Here is a 23,798-nt window from a genome sequence, read left to right as displayed (position 1 = left end):
AGGTTCAGAATCCACCCGTGACCCGGAGTAGACGAGTTGAGAGGGCAATGTTGTCCAACAATCTCTCCCTGGATGGTGCTTTTATCAGCAGATTGTCCAGGTACGGAATTATGTTCACTCCCTGTTTGCGGAGGAGAAACATCATCTCTGCCATTACCTTGGTGAACACCCTCGGTGCGTGGAGAGGCCAAATGGCAGGGCCTGGAACTGGTAGTGACAGTCCTGTAATGCAAACCTTAGATAAGCCTGATGAGGCGGCCAAATCGGAATATGAAGGTACGCATCCTTGATATCCAAAGACACCAGGAATTCCCCCTCCTCCAGACCTGAGATCACCGCTCTCAGAGACTATCTTGAAATTTGAACACCCGTAAGTACGGCTTCAGTGACTTGAGGTTTAAAATGGGTCTTACCAAACCGTTCGGCTTTGGTACCACAAACCGGTTGGAATAATAACCTCTGTTGCGCAGATGAGGTGGAAGTGGAACAATGACCCGAGTCTGTACCAGTTTTTGAATTGCTTCCTGCAAAGTAATACTTGCTTCCTGAGAAGCTGGTAAGCCTGATCTGAAGAATCTTTGAGGTGGGAGTTCCTGAAACTCCAGCCTGTACCCCTGGGTGATAAGATCCTTGACCCAGGGATCCTGGCATGAGGTCGCCCATATGTGACTGAAATCTCTTAAATCGGGCTCCCGCCTGCTTGTCTTCCAGGCAGTGCAGTCCGTCATGCTGGAGGCTTTGTGGAAACAGAACCTGACTTCTGTTCCTGTGAACCTGCAGTTGCTGGTTATCTGGGTTTACCTCTATTGCCTCTGGTTTTATTTTTACATTTAGCTGTCAGAAAGGACTGCAAAGTTGGAGCTGAGTATGTCTTCCTAACTGGGGGGGAGAAAGGGGGGGGGGGTTGAGGATGAAAATATGTAGACTTACACGCCGTAGCCTTGGATATCCACGTATCCAGTTAATCTCCTAATAGGGGGCCTCACCTGTGAATGGTAGGCTTTCCACGCCCTTCCTGGAATCCGCAGTCCACTGGTGTAGCCATAAGTCCCTGCGTGCGTTGAGCAAGCCTATTTCTTTTATGGCCTCCACCATAAAATTTGCAGAGTCCTGTATATGTTGTAGTAGTAAAACTACCTCCTCCCTGGATAAGGAATCTAAACCCTCAATTAGGTTACCTGACCATTTTGCAATGGCCCTAGTGATTCAAGCACAAGAAATAGTGGGTCTTTGGGCCACTCCAGCAGCTGTTTATACAGATTTGAAAGTCTCAATCCTGTGGTCAGCCGTGTCCTTTAAGGAGTCTGCACCAGGGACAGGTAAGATTATCTTACGTGATAACCTAGATACCCATGCATCAACAAAATCGGTGGATTTTCCCATTTCTTCCCATCATCCTGAGGAAAAGGGAAGGATGTGAGTAACCTTTTAGGGATCTGAAATTTCTTATAAAGATTAACCGAAGTCTCTTTAAATATGGAATTAAACTCTTTTGATGCAGGAAAAGTAGCAGAGGATTTCTTTTTTACATTAAAATAAGATTCCTCATCCTCCTCCGTCACCTTATCAGGAATGTGCAGGACGTCTCTAATAGCTTCTATCAGGGCATGTATTCCTTGTGACAGAGCAGCATCCCCCACCTCCTGAGTCCACCTCACCCTCCTCAGCGTCTGATACGCAGGGCCGGTTCCGGGGCTTCTGGCGCCCCGGGCGGCATTAGGGGGCGTGGCTTCATAAGGGGGCGTGGTCAGTTACGCCCCCTGTACTGTTGTAGGATGTGCGGTGCGAGATGACGTCATCGCGCACCGCACAGCAAAGGTCCTCTAGACGCTAAGCGTCTAGTTCCCTTCGTGGAGAGTACCTTTGCTGTGCGGTGCGCGATGACGTCAACGCGCACCGCACATCATTACAGTGAAGGTCCTCTCCTGGAAGGGAAATTAGACGCGTAGCGTCTAGTTTCCCTTCACAACGGGCAGCCCACTAGTTTCCCTTCACAACGGACAGCGGGCCGCGGCAGCGGGGGGCACCACAGCAGCAGCGGATCTTGCCATGGTGCGGAGCCCTCCGGATGGCGCCGGCGCCCCGGGAAAAAGTCCTGCTTGCCCGTGGCAAGATCCGCTACTGCTGATACGTCATCATCAGTGTCAGCCCGCAGGATCTGGGCCAGTGTACGCTTTTGCAGACAAATGGTAGTTGTCACGATCCGGGTATCTGGACGCCATTTCTTACCCATCAGATGCCTCCTAAGGCTGGCTCAGCGCTCCAGGACCGGATCCCATCTGTTATCCTGATGTGTACATTCCTGTATCCTCTCCTGTCACTCTGGGACGCTGTCACAGTAAACGCCATATTACACCTGGCATGGCGTCTCCCGCGGCCTCCGCCGCCGTCCCTGAACTTCTGCATGCAGAGTGTCTGAGTGGCGATTACGTCAGCCGCGGCCTCCGCTGTGTCCGCGTGGTTGGATGTGCATCTGTCAGCCTGGCGCCTCCTGTCTCCGGTGGCCGGCGCCGCCATTACTGTTTTCATTACCACATGGATTACAAACCAAACTTCCCTCCAAGTGTCTGCATGGGCGCAGCCATCTTGGATTCTGTCAGCTGATCATTTCCACCAATCTGTTCTCAGTATTGATAATCTGTATAATTGCCTAGCCAATCCCTTCCTTGCTGCAGGTATAAATACACTGTGCCTGAGCAAGGAAGGCGTCAGTGCTTTGGTTGTCAAACCTAGTTCCTGTTTGTCTCTCTCCTGTGATTGTCTTCCAGGTTCCAGCTCCTGTCTCAAGACTTCCACCATAGAGACCCGCACCAGCATTCCACCTGCGGTGTAGCCTGACTCTCCGATCCATTGTGGATTCATCTGTTTCCAGCTACAACATTACCTGCTTCCAGCCCAGCTTCCAGCAGAGTACAGCTTCTCTTAAAGGGCCGGTGTCCTTTCTACACTTTACCACTCTCCACCGGTATTATTATTTCTCCGCTCTCAAGTTCTACATTTCATTCATATTGCATCGCTCTCAAGCTTCATTTATTATTTAACTGGTTCCAGCCAGTATCCACTCCGTGCTAACAACAGTCTGGTTCCAGCCAGTATCCACAGCAGCCGTTTTATCTTCAGCAACCCAGCTTTTCCTGGAACACCAGCTGGTACAATCCTGGGTTATCTCCATTGCTACAGTCGGGCCTGGTAAGGACTTTCCATCTAGAAGATTATAAGAACTATCTCACACTACCAGTGCCCTGTGGCTCCTGCCACCCTGTAGTACCCAGGAACTGTATTTATTCTTTGCTGACTTTTATGTTTTCTTTTACTGCTGCTGTGTTGCGGAGTTGTCATAATAAACATCATTGACTTTTATCCAAGTTGTCGTGGTCACGCCTTCGGGCAGTTATTATTCATGTTACTTACATGTCCAGGGGTCTGATACAACCTCCCAGGTTCCGGTACATCTCAGCCCCTACAACTGAGGCTGCCTCCCGTCAGCTCAGGCCCTCAGTTGTGACAGTAGTGGTCTGAGACGCCGTTATGGAAACTGAATTTCTGTTCATCAGGTCATCCACGGACTGCCTTAAGTATTGCGTCTCTCTTTCATTATGGGATAATTTCTTTGAAATCATCCCTTTAAGGGAATCCAACCATGTTGGTTCGGACCCACTAGCCTGAGAATGTGTGCTATCCTGAGTACACTGTAATGATCCCCTTGAGGAAAAAAGACACTCTGCCATGCATGAAACACACTCCTTGCCTGACATTGTAAATGTCAAGCACACACACACACAGGAAAGGTTAAAACACAGTTAACCCACACAGAGCCCTTCCAGGGAGACACAGTATATAGGAGCCAGCCACACCGCACCCTTAGTGCTAATGCCAAGCTTAGCTGGGTCACAGACTAAGTACCCTGATAGGGTCTTGGTACTCTAATAACGCGCCCCCCCCTCCCCTTACTATGACCCCCTGGTACTGCTGAGGTAAGCTGGAGTCCTTCTGGAGAAGCTGCGCTTCCCTGCCAGTCTGTCTGTGTAGAACTGCAGAGGGAAAATGGCGCTGGTGAGCCGCTTATAGTGAAGCCCCGCTCCCTTAATGGCGCGCGGTCTTCCCGGTTTTATTTTAAACTGGCTGAGGTGTTTTAGATGCCTAAACAGTGGGACATAGCCCCTGTAAGCGTATTTGCCAGTGTGGGTACTGTATAGGATGACTCGGCTCACCCCTCATAACGGTGCAGCCTGCGCTGATCTGAGCCTGGAGATGCAGCCTGCTCCTCAGCGCTGCACTCCATACCCTCATGTCGCCATAATAGCCGGCGACCCGCTAACCGGGACACCGGCATAACACTCACCACTCTTTCTTCTGGTTCTGTTAGGGGTGGCGGCGTGCTGCGGGAATGTACGCTCGCCGTGGTGGGGCGTGCAAATGGTTCCCTCAGGAGCTCAATGTCCTGTCAGCAGGGAACGGGACCATTAACCCTATAGGGTGCCAACCAGACCTGCCTGAAAACAACAAATAGAAAATAAATGCAGAAAACTCTTCAGGAGCTTTCCTAAGCGTGAACAGCTCCTCCGGGCACATTTTCTAAATAGAATCTGGTAGGACGGGCATAGAGGGAGAAGCTAGCGCACACTATCAAATTCTTAAAGTGCCCAAGGCTCCTAGTGAACCTGTCTATACCCCATGGTACTAAATGAACCCCAGTATCCTCTAGAACGCAAGAGAAACAAAAATTGGTTGTTTAAACGAGATTACAATAAATAAATAAAAAAATCAGTAATGAGCAAAAAATAAAAAAAATACAAATAAAATTTTTGGGGAAGATGTTATTCTGCATTTAGTATGACTAATGGTACTTTGATCGCCCATCAAGAACATAATGGAGCAAATTTCCACACACAAAAAAAAAAAAAAAAAAGAGTGGGATTACAAAAGGTTTTGCCAATAGCAAAAAATTTGGAAATTATAGCTAGAATTTGAGTATTTTTATGGACTTTTCCCATTTCTGCAATGCAGAACTTTAGTAGTTAGCCGAAGGTCTTTCTCAGAAGTTTATGCAATTAAACTTAAATTAGCGTGCACATTTAACCATTTATACATTAGTCATTTCTTCTACAGTAATCCCCAATTTAAATCTATTTTAACACATACATACATTAATTCATATTATAATTACCAGCTGTCTCTTCTTTAGTCTCTGGCCGTAGAAGTTTTCTAGACTTTACTGCTTTCTCTCGTGTTCCTGAGATCCCCGGCACTGGTATACCACTTTCTGCATTAATTAATAGGTCATAAATACACAAAACTCTGTAAACCGTTCTACATACACCTATCCTCAATTTGCGCCAAAATCTGGTAAGCGCACCACAGACTTAGCCGCAATGACAAATCCTAATTACCTAGTACACTATAAGCAAACCAAGATGTAAATTTGAGGTAAACGTACACAATCTGTTATAAAGACAGAAGTAAGGTCTGATACAAGTGACCAGCGTCATCCATCCTCATCTCCTTCACTGCGTAAGAGTGGGGCTAGTCCTCCACATATTCAGCTAGACTGCAAAAAATAAACCCACAGCGTAGTCTGTGGCAGCAGGTAGTACAACCCCCAAAAACAAATTACCTTGACCTCACCAGTCAATGGGACCAGTGAGGACTTCCTGCAGCTGCCAGAGCCATCATCAGAAGTGGTACCAGTGCACGTATGCAGCACTGTTTAAAAAAGAAAAAAAAAAACCCCAAACCAAATCAAAATGCTTTCTCTCCCAACATACAAAATAGAAAAACTGTGGTACCCTCCAGTGTCTGGATGAGCACGAAAAACTGACTGGGAAATGTAATAATAGGGGCCCAGTGAAGAGGCTTAATCATCTGCCAAATGGTTGTAGCCAGAGGCGTGGCAATAATCTGTCAGGTGTCCTGATCACATGGCCCAAGACACATTAAACAGACTTTAAAATGTTCGTCTACTAAACAGGGCCCGATTCTGGGTCTGGGAGCAGCCACATCCGTGACCTTATGCAAATGCGGCTACAGAACATCCATGTGCCTAAATGTGCAAGGACGGAGATGTCCACTTTCAGAGACTATGGGGGTAATTCAGAGTTGATCGCAGCAGGAACTTTGTTAGCAGTTGGGCAAAACCATGTGCACTGCAGGGAAGGCAGATATAACATGTGCAGAGAGAGTTAGATTTGGGTGTGGTGTGTTCAATCTGCAATCTAAATTGCAGTGTAAAAATAAAGCAGCCAGTATTTACCCTGTACAGAAACAAAATAACCCACCCAAATCTAACTCTCTGCACATGTTATATCTGCCTCTCCTGCAGTGCACATGGTTTTGCCCAACTGCTAACAAAGTTCCTGCTGCGATCAACTCAGAATTACCCGCTATAGACACTCTTTAGATGCACCATCGTTGCACCATGTAAACTTCCAGCAGAACTATTGACAGATGCTGATTATCCATCTGAATTTAGCCTCCTATGTGAACGGTTCTGGGTCTATGAATGCAACCACTATCAGTAACATGCCTGCGACACTCCCATAAAAAGAGTTATGGTAGACTTACCTTTGTTAACTCTTTCTTTGAAGTCCATAGGGTCCACAGGGGAGACAATAGAGTAGGTGGTGGTTAGGACCAGGCACTAAACAGTTAAAGCTTTACATATCCCAGGATGCTCCATTCCTCCTTCCCTATACCCCGCCCACAGCCTGAGACAAATCAGTTTTTTCAACAAGCCCAAGGCAGGAGCAGGATAGGAGAGAAGGAAGACTGGTACACACAAGAATCACTCAAATGCAACAGAGAAGGGAACCAATGACCAAGAGGATGCTAGGTGGGTCAGGGTGGGCACCCTGTGGACCCTATGGACTTCGAAGAAAGTTAGCAAAGGTTAATCTACCATCTCTCCCCTATTCCTCTTCAGGGTACATAGGGCTCCACATAGGAGACAGTGGGGATGTCCCAAAGTATTTGTTCAAGGAAGGGGATGCTCCAGAGCGGTGAGGAGAATCCAGCATCCAAATGAAGCATCCTGAGGGGCAAATGCATCAAAGGTATAGAACTAAAGCAAGGTGTGGACAGAAGACCATGTGGCCGCCCCGGAACAGTTATACAGATGTGCCATGGGTGCACGGACCACATATAGGGAGGCCTCCCCCGCTGAGAGGTCTGGGGATTGGAAGGCCAGCGCCACAATTTCTTTGTTAAGGTGGAAAGGTTAGACCAACTGGGAAGGTACTGTAGCTGGGACGAGTTCAAAGAACTTAACTGATTGGTGCCCGGTCCTAACCACCACCTACACCCCATTCTTTCCCCTGTGGAGCCCTATGGACCCTAAAGAAGAAAACACAACATCTCAACATCTATTTAGCCATAGAACCTCCCAGTCACCACTCAGGAATTGCTCCATATATTTCTGCTTGCTTACATCTAATAGCAATTTTCCATTGACGAACCGGCAAATTCCCAGGTCTCAACCTGACCCTGGTAAAGAGCAGGGTCAAGTCACGGGTAGTTTGCTTTTACACTGACTAAAATCCTGGGTTGATGTGTATTCACGTGCAAAAACCTGGTATTTTGAAACCAGTGGAAAAGGGGCATTCATTCATACTGTAGTGCTGTGAGAGAAGAATCGGGACACGTGTGGTGTGACTTGGACCCACGCACAGGCAAAACATTTCTCTACTGCATCTGAAATTGTAACTGTGTCCACTCAGAATTAGGCCTTTACCCATGGTACAGTACAGAGGGTTCAGGAGGGCCGTCTCTAAAGCTGGCCATACACCTACAGATTTATTGTCAGATCTGGCTGTTTGGAATGAAAATCTGGTAATGGATGAGAGCAAATAATTTACCGTCTGCTCCCAAACACTGGAAAACAGACAAAAATGGTCAGACAAATTGGTTAAATCCATGTCCGTTTTTGTCAGTTTTACGGCATTTTGTCATTTCCACTTATCCATTACCAGGTTTTCATTCCAACCGGCCAGACCGGACAATAACTCTGTAGGTGTCTCGGCAGCATAATGCGGAGGTGGGAGAGTCCATACCGGTCAATTTAACTATGGAGAAGGTATGCACCGCTGGGAAGTGGCAGCGGGTGGTACCGGCAGCTGCCAGGGCAGGCTTTGAAGTTAAGCTGACAAAGTCTGAGAACCAGTAAATTAAACAAGCAGGGATCCCTGCTTTTTGCTCAGCACCCCCACTGGCCTAGACCTAGTCAACCACCCCTCAATCCAACAAAGCTATTTAATAAAATGCACACACACATTATATATACACACATACACATATACATGCACACACACTCATAAGATAAGGAGGGTTACCTATATACTTTGTCTACTCCTTTTGGTGTGAAAGGACCCCTTATACACTATATAACAGTATATAGGGAATGCTTATCTTTTTATATCAATAATACTTTAAAATTGAAAAATAACTTAAATGCGCTTAGTAGTTGCAGAGGTACAGCCAAAAACAGGATTTGTCTTATCTTGTTAAAACCTTTTCTTTGAGTCTATAGGGGGCACCGGACCAAAAGGCTTAACGCTGGGGTATAGGCTGGCTGGGAGCAGACAGGCACCAAAATGGTTACTTTTAAGTACCCAGCAGGCCTTGCCTCCCTATACCCCGCCGACAGGCTCGCCAGTTTATTATAGCAAGCCAGAAGCAGGAGCGGCAGAAAGAGGAAGGAAGAACACCTCACACAGAAGGACACTGTGATGAACGATGATAGCACACAATCTACACAAGAACCCAATCCTGCAGGACAGGTGCGACAGGGAGGGCGTCCGGTGCCCCCTATGGACTCAAAGAAAAAGATTTAACAAGGTAAGACATAAATCCTATTTTCTTTTTCGTCCACTAAGGGCCACCCAACCAAAGGCTTAACGCTGGGACGTCCTACAGCTGTCCCCACCCGGGCGGGAACGCTCCTGGACTGCATTCAGGACCCTTTGCCCGAAGGCTGCGTCATCTGACGCAAAGGTGTCGAACGCATAAAACTTGATGAAAGTCTGGAGAGAGGACCACGTGGCAGCCTTACATAGCTGTTCAGCTGAGGCCCAATGCTAAGCTGCCCAGGAGGCTCCCACAGCCCTTCTGGAATGAGCCTGGACCCCTGAAGGGGTAGGAAGGTTCACCATGGAATAGACATGGTGAATAGTCAAACACAGCTATCTGGCTAAGGTTTGTTTGGATGCAGAATAACCTCTTCTGCGAGAGTCCAACAAGACAAACGGAGTCCGAATGTCCGAGATCCTTTGTTTTGTCCACGTAGATGTGAAGTGCTTGGACCAAGTCTAAAGAGGCCTCCTCTGGAGAAGCCGATGAGAATGCTGGTACCACAATTTCCTGATTGATGTGAAACTTGGAAACTATTTTAGGCAGAGTAAGAAGAACTGCTCTATCGGGGTGAAACACCAGAAAGGGTGACCGCCAGGATAAAGCACTGAGATCGGATACCCTGCGAGCTGAAGATATAGCCAATAGAAATAAGGTCTTCCAAGTGACCCACTTAAGGTCAGCCGTTTCCAGAGGTTCAAAAGGAGGCTTCTGTAAAGCTGTAAGGACCAGTGACAGATTCCAAGGGGCCATTGGAGCTACAAACGGTGGTTGAACATGTAGCACGCCTTGGAGGAATGTCTTGACATCCAGCCTCAGTGCCAGTTGGCGCTGGAACAGCACTGACTAAGTCTAGGCCAGATTGAAGAAACGACAAGTGAGTCAGCATGAAAAAGAGCGGATTAAAACCACGACTGGCACACCTGGAGAAATAAGTTTTCCAAATCCGGTGGTAGATCCAAGCCGATGAAGGTTTCCTGGCATTAAGCATAGTCTTGATGACCCGCTTGGGAAATCCTTTAGTCTTTAGGACGGATGTCTCAATAACCAGGCAGTCAAAGCGAGGCATTGAGGATCGGGGTGTACACAGGAGCCTTGAGACAGAAGGTCCGGGCATAGAGGGAGGCGCCACGGTTTGTCTATGGACAGACTTAGCAGGTCCGCGTACCATGGGCGATGGGGCCAGTCTGGAACTACCAGCATCATCTCGCCGTCGTCCTGTTTGAATTTCCTGAGTAGTCTGAGAATCATGGAGGTCAGTGGAAAGACTTATATCAGGTGAAACGACGAGTGAGCTGTGAGGGCATCTACTAGACATGCCTGTGGATCTCTTGTCAGAGAGCTGAACTTGCTTATTTGGTTGTTGTGTCGGGATGCCATGAGGTCTATGTCCGGCAACCCCCACTTGGACACCAATTGTTCGAACACCTCTGGGTGTAGCATCCACTCCCCGGAGTGCACGTCCTGCAGACAGAGCTGGAAGGTTTTGTTCTGCCCATTGGAATATCTTGGATACCTCTCACATGGCTCCTCGACTGCGAGTGCCCCCTTGTTGATTGATGTAAGCTACCGCTGTCGCGTTGTCCGACCGACTTGGACTGGGTGACCCCTGAGCAGAGATTGTGCTGAGTGACGTGTGTTGAGGATTGCCCTCAATTCCAGTACATTGATGGGGAGTAAGCTCTCGAGGAGTAAAGCGACCATAGAACGTGTGGGACACAGATACCGCTCCCCAGCCTCGAAGACTGACATCTGTGGTGACCACTGTCCAGTGCTGAATCCAAAAGGGTTGACCCTTGTCTAGGTTGTCCCGAATGAGCCACCATGTTAAGGACAGTCGAACCTCCGCAGAGTGTGTTATGGTCTGATCGGATGTGGAGATGAGAACAGTTCCACTTGCGAAGAACTTCCAATTGTAGGAGGACGAGAATGGAACTGCGCATACTACATCATATCGAATGCTGCCACCATCTAGCCCAGTACTCTCATGCAAGCATGGACTGAAACAGTGCACTGATGGAGGAGTGTCCGAATTCTGGATTGAATGACCAAGAGTTTTTCCAGTGGCAGAAATACTCGCTGTTCTGTGGAATTGAGGAGCGCCCCTAAGTGAAGAAGGATTGTCCGAGAAGGCATCAGCGATGATTTTTTCCACTTTATCCTCCAGCCATGAGATTGTAACATCTCTATTGTAGACTGATTGTGAATTGTAAGCATCTGTTGCGATTGTCCTAGGAATAGGAGATCGTCCAGGTAGAACAGTATTCGGATTCCGCTGCATCTGAGACGTGCTGCGATGACTGCCATAACTTTTGTGACGCCGTGGATAGACCAAATGGAAAGGCTCTGGATTGGAAAGGTTTGTCCTGAACCGCAAACATGAGAAACTTTTGATGACTTTGACGAATTGGGATATGCAAATATGCATCCTGTATGTCCAGGGATGCCATGTAGTTCCCCGGTTCCAGCGCCAGGATGATCGTTCTCAAGGATTCCATGTGGAACTTGGGGACCCGCAGGTAGAGGTTCAACTTCTTGAGGCTGAGAATAGGGCGGTAGGAACCGTCCTGTTTCGGGACCAGAAAGAGCAACGTGTAAAGCCCCCGTCCTCTCTGGTCCCAGGGTACCAGAACAATGATGTTGGAGGCGAGTAGCGAGTCGACTGATTTGTGTAGAGTCTCTGCCTCTCTGAGATCCCTCGGAATCCCCGCGGTGAAGAACCTCTGTGGGGGACGCCGCCAAAATGTCAAAGTGTATCCTTGTGTCACGACTTCCCTGACACAGGCGTCCATCGTGATGTCCCACCACTTTGGGGCAAAAGATAGAAGTTGGCCCCCCATTCTGGCATCCCCCAGAGGAGGGCCCGCCCCATCACGCTGCAGGTTTGTCGGCTTGTTTGGCAGCTGGGCGTCTCGTAGTCCAAGGTTGTTTTGTGCGAGGCTTGGTGGTCTTTGCTTGGGCCTGGTAACGGGAGGAGGCCTGACCCTTAGCTCGTCCCTGGACATGAGAAAGGATGAAAGGTAGTTTTATGCTTGGGGGCTGCTGCTGATGGGAGAAGAGCCATCTTAGCAGTAGCCAGTTGAGTGACAATATCGTTCAGTTCTTTCCCGAATAGGGTATCTGCTGCATATGGAAGAGCTTCCAATGCTTTTTTGGAGGAAGTGTCTGCTCTCCAAGAACGCAACCATAAGGATCGTCTTGCTGCCACTGAAGAAGCAGAGACATTAGATGTAAGCACGGCCGTGTCTAGGGGTGCTTCCGACAGATATGCGGTTGCTCTTTGAATATGAGCTACCAGTGTCAGTAGTTGTTTCCTACTAACCGAGGACGATAGGCCCTGTTGAAGCTGGTCAGCCCACTAGGAAACTGCTTTGGTTACCCCGTCGAAGCTAATGCCGGTCTGGTGGTAGCTCCTGCATGAGAATATGCAGTCTTAAAATCCGGGATTGGGAGAACTGACGAACGTTCTATGCGCGCTACATGCGTGTCCACTGGTAAGGGAGTTTTCCACTTGGACCCCTCTTTAGCCAGGAACGGATAGAATGATTGATTCCTTTTAGAGAGCTGAAACAGTTTATCCAGTTTAGTCCATGCTGCCTCCAGTATATCTTCCAACTACGCAGAGGAATGAAACTGTGCTGAATCCTTTTTAGGAGTCTTAGAGGCTGGAGCAGGATCTATTTGCTCTATACCAGTCTCACTAGTTTGACTAGGGCCTCTACTTCTGCTATAGAAAGAGAATCCTCTAAACCTGAAGCTGTGCCTGGATCAGATTCCCCTGCCCTACTTTCTTTGTCAGAATGTGGGGTGTCTGAATCCGAACCCCCTGCTGAGCGTGGGGTAGCAGTTCCGCTAGAACTGTGCGTCAGCCTGGGACGCTTACCTCTATCTAAAAATTGTTGCATGGAAGCAGAGACCTGAGATAATCCCTGGACTGATTGTGCTAGAGTGTTAACCCACGGGGAATCCACCTGTGGGGGCGGATATATATATGACTGACCTTGCGCTGAAGTTGACAGTGGTGCCATTTGCCGAGCCAACTGCTGCGTATTCCAACGGTCCACTAGTTGCGTCATAACCTGCGTCAGTGTGGTTGCCCACGCTGGATCCTGAGGAACTGGTGGAGGTGGGGGATCCTGTTGCAGTGGTATGACCACACAGGCTCTGCATCTGCCAGTGTCCTGTGGATCTGGAGGAGACAGAATAGCATAACATGCAGCACAAGTGGGAGGCTCAGGTGTGACCACCTTTTTGCCCCCGGATGACATTGCACAACATACTGTAAAACAGCACTGTATATTCCCAAAGTGCCACTTAATTAGCAGCTGCCTGTCCCTGAGGAACCTATGCTGAATTAAGTTCAGGTATAAGAAATGTGCGATCAAGCTTCACTCAGACACACACTCAGCCACTTAAATGCAACAGAACAAGAGGGGCCAAGCTACTCAACTGCCCTGTGGTATCAACAGGCAGGAGAAAATGACTGAACCCGGCTGCAGAAGCGTGGTACAGGGGAGACAGTGGGCAGACCCTCCTCCCTCATCAACTTTTAGCAAGTATGTGCTCTAAAATGGCTGCCAAGCGTTGAAGGGGAGGGATTGGGAGAGGAGGGAGGAGATATAGCCCAGGGGCAGACCTTGAGCAAGCTACTGGTCTGTCCTGGGTCGGGGGAGGGGCTGCAGGCTGGCACCCTACCCCTTCAGATGTAATAACCCAGGGCTATGCCCACCTACCCTGATGGCTGATGCCCTGGTGGTCTAGTGGAAGACAGGTGCAGCGCACTGGGCCCCCACTTATCTGCCCATCCCCCCTCTCCGCTGGCTCCCTTCAACTCACCCTCCGGAACCCGTTGCAGCTGTGGGGAAGGCTAATGAGCATGTTGGTAACCTCCCCCGGTGGAAGACCCCAGCCCCATTACCGACGTTGCCACCGCGGAGACCGGGTGCTGGAGCGGGCATGCTGGGTTCTAAGTGCACCAGCATGCCGCTCTGGTCACTGCACTGCAGCGCTGAAGAAAAATTCTTACAGAAAAAGTAATCATGGCTGTCTCTAAAAAAATCCCGGTGCTGATCCTGTGACCCCAAAAGAAAAATTGGCGGGTCTGTCGGCAGGGGCGGAGTGTAGGGAGGCCAGGCCTGCTGGGTACTTAAAAGTAACCCTTTTGGTGCCTGTCTACTCCCAGCCAGCCTATACCCCAGAGTTAAGCCTTTGGTCTGGTGCCCCCTAGTGGACAAAAAAGAAAGCACTCCTGTTCAATGAAAGCTTGCCACTCACCTCTTTCCAGGACAGCACATACAAACTCCATTCCTTTGAGATCATGAGCACCTTGTTGTAATAATGGGAGCGGAGCTTATTCTCACATGAGGGGGAAGTGCACTGCATGGAGGATGCTTCCGCCTGAACCCACCACCAGCAAAGACTGGGACTGACATACTGGAAGCACCCCCAACACAAAAAATGCACCCTGTTCGTGGCCCGCCCCCTCACATAAAGGGGCAGGGCCACAAAACAGAGGTGCTCACTGTGGAATTACCCGTTTCATTGGTGTGCCAGTCCGAGCCTGGTACCTTCTCATTTGAAAGAGGGAAGTCTCCTCATTCAAATGGTTTGCCAATAAGGATATTTACGTTTTTACCCTGTTAAATTATGTTCTTTGACTCCATAGAAGGCACAGGGATAAACTGGTATAGCCTGGAGAGGTGTCTGGGCACTAAATAGTAATTTTTTTCCCAACAGCCCAGGACTCCCACTCCACTACACCCCATCCAGTTAAGTCAGCAAGTCCACAGCAAGGAGTGAGAAGAAATACCAATACATACTCCTAAACAAACACAGACAAGAGGTGCACAGAGAGCCACAAGCATACAAACTAAACCTGTGCGTCAGGGTGGACACCCTGTGCCCCCTATGGGAGTTGAAGAAAAAGGATTAACAAGAACATAAATCTTTTTATACTTCCTTCACTAGGGAAAAGTGTCCCGTTATGCTGCACCGAGAACCTTTCCCCCAAAGGCTGCGTCCGAAGACGCAAAGGTGTCAAACGCATAGAAAATTAATGAAAGTGTGGGCAGAGGACTACAAGCCAGCTTTACAAAGCTGCTCTGCAGAAGAGCCACATTGAGCTGCTCATGATGTTCCCAATAACGGGGTGGAATGAGTAGTCACCACAATAAGGACAGGAAGATCTGCTACAGAGAAGGCATGGTGGATAGTCCAGCGGAGCCACCTGGCCAAAAAGTTTTAAATTTGTTAAAATCACACAGGACAAGCACCCTCGACAGCACCCTGAGTTCTAGGACATTGATGGACAGTCAGTTCTCCTGAGCCATCCACTGCCCCTGGAACGTTTGCCAACATGAAACCGCCCCCCACCCCCAAAGACCGGTGTCAGTGGAGAGCAGGACTCAGGCCTGGATCCAAAAAGAATCCTGATGGTCCGTCTTTTGGCGAAAATCTGTCTTTGTTGCAACACGATGCGAGTAGGACGTACCAGGAGACTGTGCGGATTAATTAGATAGGCGACAATTGCGGAGTGACTGAGAAGCATTTTCTGCAAAAAAAATAAGATTTTACTCACCGGTAAATCTATTTCTCGTAGTCCGTAGTGGATGCTGGGAACTCCGTAAGGACCATGGGGAATAGACGGGCTCCGCAGGAGACTGGGCACACTAAAAGAAAGATTAGGTACTATCTGGTGTGCACTGGCTCCTCCCTCTATGCCCCTCCTCCAGACCTCAGTTAGGATACTGTGCCCGGAAGAGCTGACACAATAAGGAAGGATTTTGAATCCCGGGTAAGACTCATACCAGCCACACCAATCACACCGTATAACTCGTGATACTATACCCAGTTAACAGTATGAAATATAACTGAGCCTCTCAACAGATGGCTCAACAATAACCCTTTAGTTAGGCAATAACTATATACAAGTATTGCAGACAATCCGCACTTGGGATGGGCGCCCAGCATCCACTATGGACTACGAGAAATAGATTTACCGGTGAGTAAAATCTTATTTTCTCTGACGTCCTAGTAGATGCTGGGAACTCCGTAAGGACCATGGGGATTATACCAAAGCTCCCAAACGGGCGGGAGAGTGCGGATGACTCTGCAGCACCGAATGAGAGAACTCAAGGTCCTCCTCAGCCAGGGTATCAAATTTGTAGAATTTAGCAAACGTGTTTGCCCCTGACCAAGTTGCAGCTCGGCAAAGTTGTAAAGCCGAGACCCCTCGGGCAGCCGCCCAAGATGAGCCCACTTTCCTCGTGGAATGGGCTGTTACTGATTTAGGATGCGGCAATCCAGCCGCAGAATGCTCCAGCTGAATTGTGCTACAAATTCAGCGAGCAATAGTCTGCTTAGAAGCAGGAGCACCTATTTTGTTGGGTGCCTACAGGATAAAAAACGAGTCAGTTTTCCTGACTCCAGCCGTCCTGGAAATATAAATTTTTAAGGCCCTGACTACGTCCAGTAACTTGGAGTCTTCCAAGTCCCTAGTAGCCGCAGGCACTACAATAGGTTGGTTCAAGTGAAAAGCTGATACCACCTTAGGGAGAAACTGGGGACGAGTCCTCAATTCTGCCCTATCCATATGGAAAATCAGATAAGGGCTTTTACATGACAAAGCCGCCAATTCTGACACACGCCTGGCCGAAGCCAAGGCCAATAACATGACCACTTTCCACGTGAGATATTTCAAATCCACAGTTTTAAGTGGCTCAAACCAATGTGATTTTAAGAAACTCAACACCACGTTGAGATCCCAAGGTGCCACAGAAGGCACAAAAAAGGGGCTGAATATGTAGCACTCCCTTTACAAATGTCTGAACTCCAGGCAGTGAAGCCAGTTCTTTCTGGAAGAAAATCGACAGAGCCGAAATCTGGACCTTAATGGAACCCAAATTTAGGCCCATATTCACTCCTGACTGTAGGAAGTGCAGAAAACGACCCAGCTGAAATTCCTCTGTTGGGGCCTTCCTGGCCTCACACCACGCAACATATTTTCACCAAATACGGTGATAATGGTTTGCGGTTACTTCTTTCCTGGCTTTTATCAGCGGAGGAATGACTTCCTCCGGAATGCCCTTTTGCTTTAGGATCCGGAATTCAACCGCCATGCCGTCCAACGCAGCCGCGGTAAGTCTTGGAACAGACAGGGCCCCTGCTGTAGCAGATCCTGTCTGAGCGGTAGAGGCCATGGGTCCTCTGATATTATTTCTTGAAGTTCTGGGTACCAAGCTCTTCTTGGCCCATCCGGAACCACGAGTATCGTTCTTACTCCTCGTTTTCTTATTATTCTCAGTACCTTTGGTATGAGAGGCAGAGGAGGGAATACATAAACCGACTGGTACACCCACGGTGTCACTAGAGGGTCCACAGCTATTGCCTGAGGGTCCCTTGACCTGGCGCAATATCTAGTTTTTTGTTTAGGCGGGACGCCATCATCATGTCCACCTGTGGCCTTTCCCAACGGTTTACCAACAGTTGGAAGACTTCTGGATGAAGTCCCCACTCTCCCGGGTGTCGGTCGTGTCTGCTGAGGAAGTCTGCTTCCCAGTTGTCCACTCCCGGAATGAACACTGCTGACAGTGCTAAGACGTGATTTTCCGCCCATCGGAGAATCCTTGTGGCTTCTGCCATCGTCATCCTGCTTCTTGTGCCGCCCTGTCGGTTTACATGGGCGACTGCCGTGATGTTGTCTGATTGGATCAGTACCGGCTGGTTTTGAAGCAGAGGCCTTGCCAGACTTAGGGCATTGTAAATGGCCCTCAGTTCCAGAATATTTATGTGTAGGGACGACTCCTGACTTGACCAAAGTCCTTGGAAATTTCTTCCCTGTGTGACTGCCCCCCAGCCTCGAAGGCTGGCATCCGTGGTTACCAGGACCCAGTCCTGTATGCCGAATCTGCGGCCCTCTTGAAGATGAGCACTCTGCAGCCACCACAGTAGAGATACCCTGGTCCTTGGAGACAGGGTTATCAGCCGATGCATCTGAAGATGCGATTTCCGACCACTTGTCCAAGAGGTCCCACTGAAAGGTTCTTGCATGGAACCTGCCGAATAGAATTTTGCTTCGTAAGAAGCTACCATTTTTCCCAGGACTCGTGTGCAGTGATGCACCGATACCTGTTTTGGTTTCAGGAGGTCTCTGACTAGAGATGACAGCTCCTTGGCTTTCTCCTGCGGGAGAAACACTTTTTTCTGTTCTGTGTCCAGAACCATCCCCAGGAACAGCAGGCGTGTGGTAGGAACCAGCTGTGACTTTGGAATGTATAGAATCCATCCGTGCTGTTGTAGCACTTCCCGAGATAGTGCTACTCCGACCAACAACTGCTCCATGGACCTCGCCTTTATAAGGAGATCGTCCAAGTACGGGATAATTAAAAACTCCCTTTTTTCGAAGGAGTATCATCATTTCTGCCATTACCTTGGTAAAGACCCTCGGTGCCGTGGACAGTCCAAACGGCAGTGTTTGGAATTGGTAATGGCAATCCTGTACCACAAATCTGAGGTACTCCTGGTGAAGATGGTAAATGGGGACATGTAGGTAAGCATCCTTGATGTCCAGGGATACCATGTAATCCCCCTCTTCCAGGCTTGCAATAACCGCCCTGAGCGATTCCATCTTGAACTTGAATTTTTTTATGTATGTGTTCAAGGACTTCAAATTTAAAATGGGTCTCACCGAACCGTCCGGTTTCGGTACCAAACACAGTGTGGAATAGTAACCCCGTCCTTGTTGAAGTAGGGGCACCTTGACTATCACCTGCTGGGAATACAGCTTGTGAATTGCCTCTAGCACAGCCTCCCTGCCTGAGGGAGTTGTCGGCAAGGCAGATTTGAGGAAACGGCGGGGGGGAGACGCCTCGAATTCCAGCCTGTACCCCTGAGATACTACTTGAACGATCCAGGGATCCACCTGTGAGCGAGCCCACTGATCGCTGAAATTTTTGAGGCGGCCCCCCACCGTACCTGGCTACGCCTGTGGAGCCCCCGCGTCATGCGGTGGACTCAGAGGAAGCGGGGGAAGAATTTTGATTCTGGGAACTGGCTGACTGGTGCAGCTTTTTCCCTCTTCCCTCGTCTCTGTGCAGAAAGGAAGCGCCTTTGACCCGCTTGCTTTTCTGAAGCCGAAAGGACTGTACCTGATAATACAGTGCTTTCTTAGGCTGTGAGGAAACCTGAGGTAAAAAATTTTCTTCCCAGCTGTTGCTGTGGATACGAGGTCCGAGAGACCATCCCCAAACCATTCCTCACCCTTATAAGGCTCTATGTGCCTTTTAAAGTCAGCATCACCTGTCCAGTGTCGGGTCTCTAATACCCTCCTGACAGAATGGACATTGCATTAATTCTGGATGCCAGCCGGCAAAATATCCCTCTGTGCATCCCTCATATATAAGACGACGTCTTATGTTCGCAAAATAGTATCCCTGTTTGACAGGGTTACAGACCACGCTGCAGCAGCACTATCTGCAGGTCTCGGTCTAGTACCTGAGTGTGTAAATACAGACTTCAGGATAGCCTCCTGCTTTTTATCAGCAGGTACCTTCAAAGTGGCCGTATCCTAAGACGGCAGTGCCACCTTTTTTGACAAACGTGTGAGCGCCTTATCCACCCTAGGGGATATCTCCCAGCGTAACTTATCCTCTGGCGGGAAAAGGTACGCCATCAGTAACTTTTTAGAAATTACCAGTTTCTTATCGGGGGAACCCACGCTTTTTCACACTTCATTCACTCATTTGATGGGGGAACAAAACACTGCCTGCTTTTTCTCCCAAAACATAAAACCCTTTTTTAGTGGTACTTGGGTTAATGTCAGAATGTGTAACACATTTTTTATTGCCGGGATCATGTAACGGATGTTCCTAGTGGATTGTGTATATGTCTCAATCTCGTCGACACTGGAGTCAGACTCCGTGTCGACATCTGTGTCTGCCATCTGAGGGAGCGGGCGTTTTTGAGCCCCTGATGGTCTTTGAGACGCCTGGGCAGGCGCGGGCTGAGAAGCCGGCTGTCCCATAGCTGTTACGTCATCCAGCCTTTTATGTAAGGAATTGACACTGTCGGTTAATACCTTCCACCTATCCATCCACTCTGGTGTCGGCCCACAGGGGGCGACATCCCATTTATCGGCATCTGCTCCGCCTCCACATAAGCCTTCTCATCAAACATGTCGACACAGCCGTACCGACACACCGCACACACACAGGGAATGCTCTGACTGAGGACAGGACCCCACACAGCCCTTTGGGGAGACAGAGAGAGAGTATGCCAGCACACACCAGAGCGCTATATAATGTAGGGATAAACACCATCACTGAGTGAATTTTCCCCAATAGCTGCTTGTATAAACAATATTGCGCCTAAATTTAGTGCCCCCCCTCTCTTTTTAACCCTTTGAGCCTGAAAACTACAGGGGAGAGCCTGGGGAGCTGTCTTCCAGCTACACTGTGAAGAGAAAATGGCGCCAGTGTGCCGAGGGAGATAGCTCCGCCCCTTTTTCGCTGACTTTTCTCCCGCTTTTTTATGGATTCTGGCAGGGGTAATTATCACATATATAGCCTCTGGGGCTATATATTGTGATTATTTTGCCAGCCAAGGTGTTTTTATTGCTGCTCAGGGCGCCCCCCCCCAGCGCCCTGCACCCTCAGTGACCGGAGTGTGAAGTGTGTATGAGGAGCAATGGCGCACAGCTGCAGTGCTGTGCGCTACCTTGGTGAAGACTGAAGTCTTCTGCCGCCGATTTTCTGGACCATCTTCATGCTTCTGGCTCTGTAAGGGGAACGGCGGCGCGGCTCCGGGAACGAACACCAAGGACGGGTCCTGCGGTCGATCCCTCTGGAGCTAATGGTGTCCAGTAGCCTAAGAAGCCCAAGCTAGCTGCAAGCAGGTAGGTTCGCTTCTTCTCCCCTTAGTCCCTCGTTGCAGTGAGCCTGTTGCCAGCAGGTCTCACTGTAAAATAAAAAACCTAACATATACTTTCTTTCTAGGAGCTCAGGAGAGCCCCTAGTGTGCATCCAGCTCGGCCGGGCACAGAAATCTTAACTGAGGTCTGGAGGAGGGGCATAGAGGGAGGAGCCAGTGCACACCAGATAGTACCTAATCTTTCTTTTAGAGTGCCCAGTCTCCTGCGGAGCCCGTCTATTCCCCATGGTCCTTACGGAGTTCCGAGCATCCACTAGGATGTCAGAGAAATAAAAAATAACTAAATAGGTTACACGACACTAGCAGTTCACTCACACCAAGCATCTCGCGTTGTGTGGCGTATTGAGGCTAGATGTATGTGGACATATCTGTAGGAAACGTTTCTATCCAAACAGTGATTTGTTATTTTTTTTTTGGTCAAAACATACACATAGAATCCTGCTTTTTTTTTTTTTTTTTTACTATTCTGGAAATGTGGATTATTGGTGAAACAAGAACCAAAAAGTATGTTTATAAGAATGAAAAAAAAAACAAAAAAAAAAAACACACACACACACGTTTTACGCCAGGTGTACTTTGCATGTATAGAAAAACAGTCCCTCCTGTGCAGTGTACTTTATCCTCAGCTTTGTTACTTTTTCCTCAATTTTGAATCTTACTTTGCGTATAGTGTACTAGGTATTTAGGATTAGTATTTTTGTAGCAAAAGCTATAAAAAGTCAAAGATTAACTCCTTCGCTTTCTCATCTTGCGGGAGTAGTTTTCTCAGAAACCTGCCATTAGTCTTTTAGTAATTCTTAGAGAGATTATTTTACATTATGCAAGTAGTCTTCAATATGTGCCCAGACAGAAAACAGCTGAAGCAAAACAACAATAGCTCCCTATCCCCAACACTTACCATAAACATCCAGAGTGAAAAGCTGCGTGTGCACACGCTGGACTTCTCGGAAGGTGGCTCTCCTAGTGCTGAAGGGAATTCTGTGGACTCGAGGGTCCTTCTGTGGAATGGGAGAATTACGACCCAAGAAGAGGGCCTTATCAGAACGGGGTGATCGTAGGAAGATTCCTCGAGCCTCTGCCAAGTCCTCCATCCAGCTCTGTAACAGCTGATTTATGTCCTGGGAATGGGAACACACTTCCACATCAACAGAAATCCTCAGTTTAATATAATACATTTTACTTTGTGATATAGTAAAAAGCATCTCCCTCTTACAGCATAGAGTATAATAGTACTAATCAGAAAACAAAAATTTGTTGTGCCCTTTAACTATTGATTCCTTCAAAGATAGAAAACGATACTCCCCTAGCTGGGCGATACTGAGGCACTGTATCCATGACGAGTCTTCCATAATCTAGGTGGAAATAAGGAGATTGGTGTCTTATCTGTAAAATCTTTCTTAGAATCCATGGTGAGTCAGGCATTAGACACTGGGGTAGAGATGGTGAGCAGAGCCGAACACCAAACCAATAAAACTTCTCACCCGGACACCCTCTACCCCTATATCCCCATACCCCAAGCCCAGGCCTCCAGATAAGTTAACAAGCCCAAGGCGAGGAGTAGCAGGAAAGAGAAGGAATAAAGGCAAACACAGAGTACTAATATACACAAACGTGGAGAATCAACAACAGTGCTAACCAAAATCCGCATGGCAGGTGTATCAGGGTGGGTGCCATGCGTCTTTCATGGATTCAAAGAAAAGGATTTTATAAGTAAGACAAAATAAATAAATAAAAATCTCCTTTTCTCCCCTCATCCAATGGGGGACACAGGCATTAGATACTGGAACATCCCAAAGCAGGCCCTGTAAGGGGGTGGATGCTCCTGAGCTGCGCCAAGATCCCTTTGTCCAAAGGTGGCATCTGCAGAAGCAAAAGTAATAAATAAAGCCAGATGAAAGTATGGGCAGAGGACCACATGGCTGCCTTACAGAGCTGCTTCACAGAAGCACCTCGTCTAACTGCCTTAAGAAGAATGAGCCCGCACCACGGCAAAGGCAGGAAGGTCCGCTGCCAAATAAGCCAGGTAGACAGTTAAATAGAGCTACCTCGCCAAAGTTTGTTTAGAAGCTGGCCAGCCACGTTAGTGAGAGTCTTAAATGACAGAAAGAACCCATCTTACGGAAGTCCCTTGTCCCATCTACATAAATCTGTAGGGCCGGCACGATATCCAACAAGTACTTTTCCAGTGATTAATCAATCTGGCGGAAAGAAGGAAGGAACCACGATTTCTTGATTGATGTGAAATTTGGATACAACAGTAGAAAGACAACCAAGTCGAAATGAAAAAACAGGGAATGGCTAGACAATACAATCAAGGCCAACACCCACCGGGCTAATGCTATGGCAAGGAGGAAGACTGTCTTCCATTGAAGCCATTGAGTGTACACAGCGTCCAATGGCTCAAAGGGAGATTACTGGAGAGCCTGAAGAACTAGGGATAGAATCCACGGGACCACCAGAGGGACAAACAGAGACTTTATATTAAGGACACCTTGAAAGTCCGGACATCAGGCAACAGTGCAATCTGTTGCTGGAAGATATCAGAAAGGATTGAAACCTGGACCCTTAATTAAGAAAGATGGCGGCCCAAATCTAGACCGGTCTGCAAGTAAGAAAGGAACCGTGTCAGCTGGAAGGAACTAGGGTTAAAGCTGCAAACTGAACACCAATCAATGGGCCCCGAGACAGAAGATATGTCTGAGAAGAGGCAGCAGAGCATCAATGGGGAGACCTTGAAAATCCACATACCACGTACTGTGCAGCCATGAGGATCACTCTGCCACCTTCCAATTAAAATTTACAGAGAGCCCACGGAATCAGTAACATCGGAAAGATCAGATTCATTTTAAAAAAGGGGCTGCACCAGGCAAAGAGCCCCCGTAAACCACTCCAGGATATTGATGGGTAGAAATGACCCTAATATTAGGATATAATCTCAGGCGCAATAAGTAAATATTATATTGATAAATCAATAAGGATTGCCTACAATTCTAAAATACTTAATGTGCAGCTCCCATATGATAATCTGCATT

The 23,798-nt window shown here is 48.3% G+C and overlaps 1 protein-coding gene across 3 annotated transcripts in view; it reads right to left on the bottom strand.

The window, feature by feature from the left end:
* The window catches only part of ANKZF1 (ankyrin repeat and zinc finger peptidyl tRNA hydrolase 1), a 167,817-nt gene that overhangs the window by 72,182 nt on the left and 71,837 nt on the right, over window positions 1-23,798 (bottom strand). For all 3 annotated transcript variants that reach the window (XM_063933829.1, XM_063933830.1, XM_063933831.1), the window contains exons 8-9: window positions 21,665-21,884; window positions 5,168-5,263 (exon numbers count right to left, since the gene is read on the bottom strand). In XM_063933829.1, coding sequence (XP_063789899.1) covers window positions 5,168-5,263; window positions 21,665-21,884 — 316 coding nt within the window. The remainder of the gene's footprint in view (window positions 1-5,167; window positions 5,264-21,664; window positions 21,885-23,798) is intronic.

The sequence above is a fragment of the Pseudophryne corroboree genome, chromosome 7 (genome assembly GCF_028390025.1).
Source record: "Pseudophryne corroboree isolate aPseCor3 chromosome 7, aPseCor3.hap2, whole genome shotgun sequence".
Lineage (NCBI taxonomy): Eukaryota > Metazoa > Chordata > Amphibia > Anura > Myobatrachidae > Pseudophryne > Pseudophryne corroboree.
Note: the sequence above shows the minus strand (reverse complement) of the source record. Positions and strands in the feature narration are given on the sequence as shown.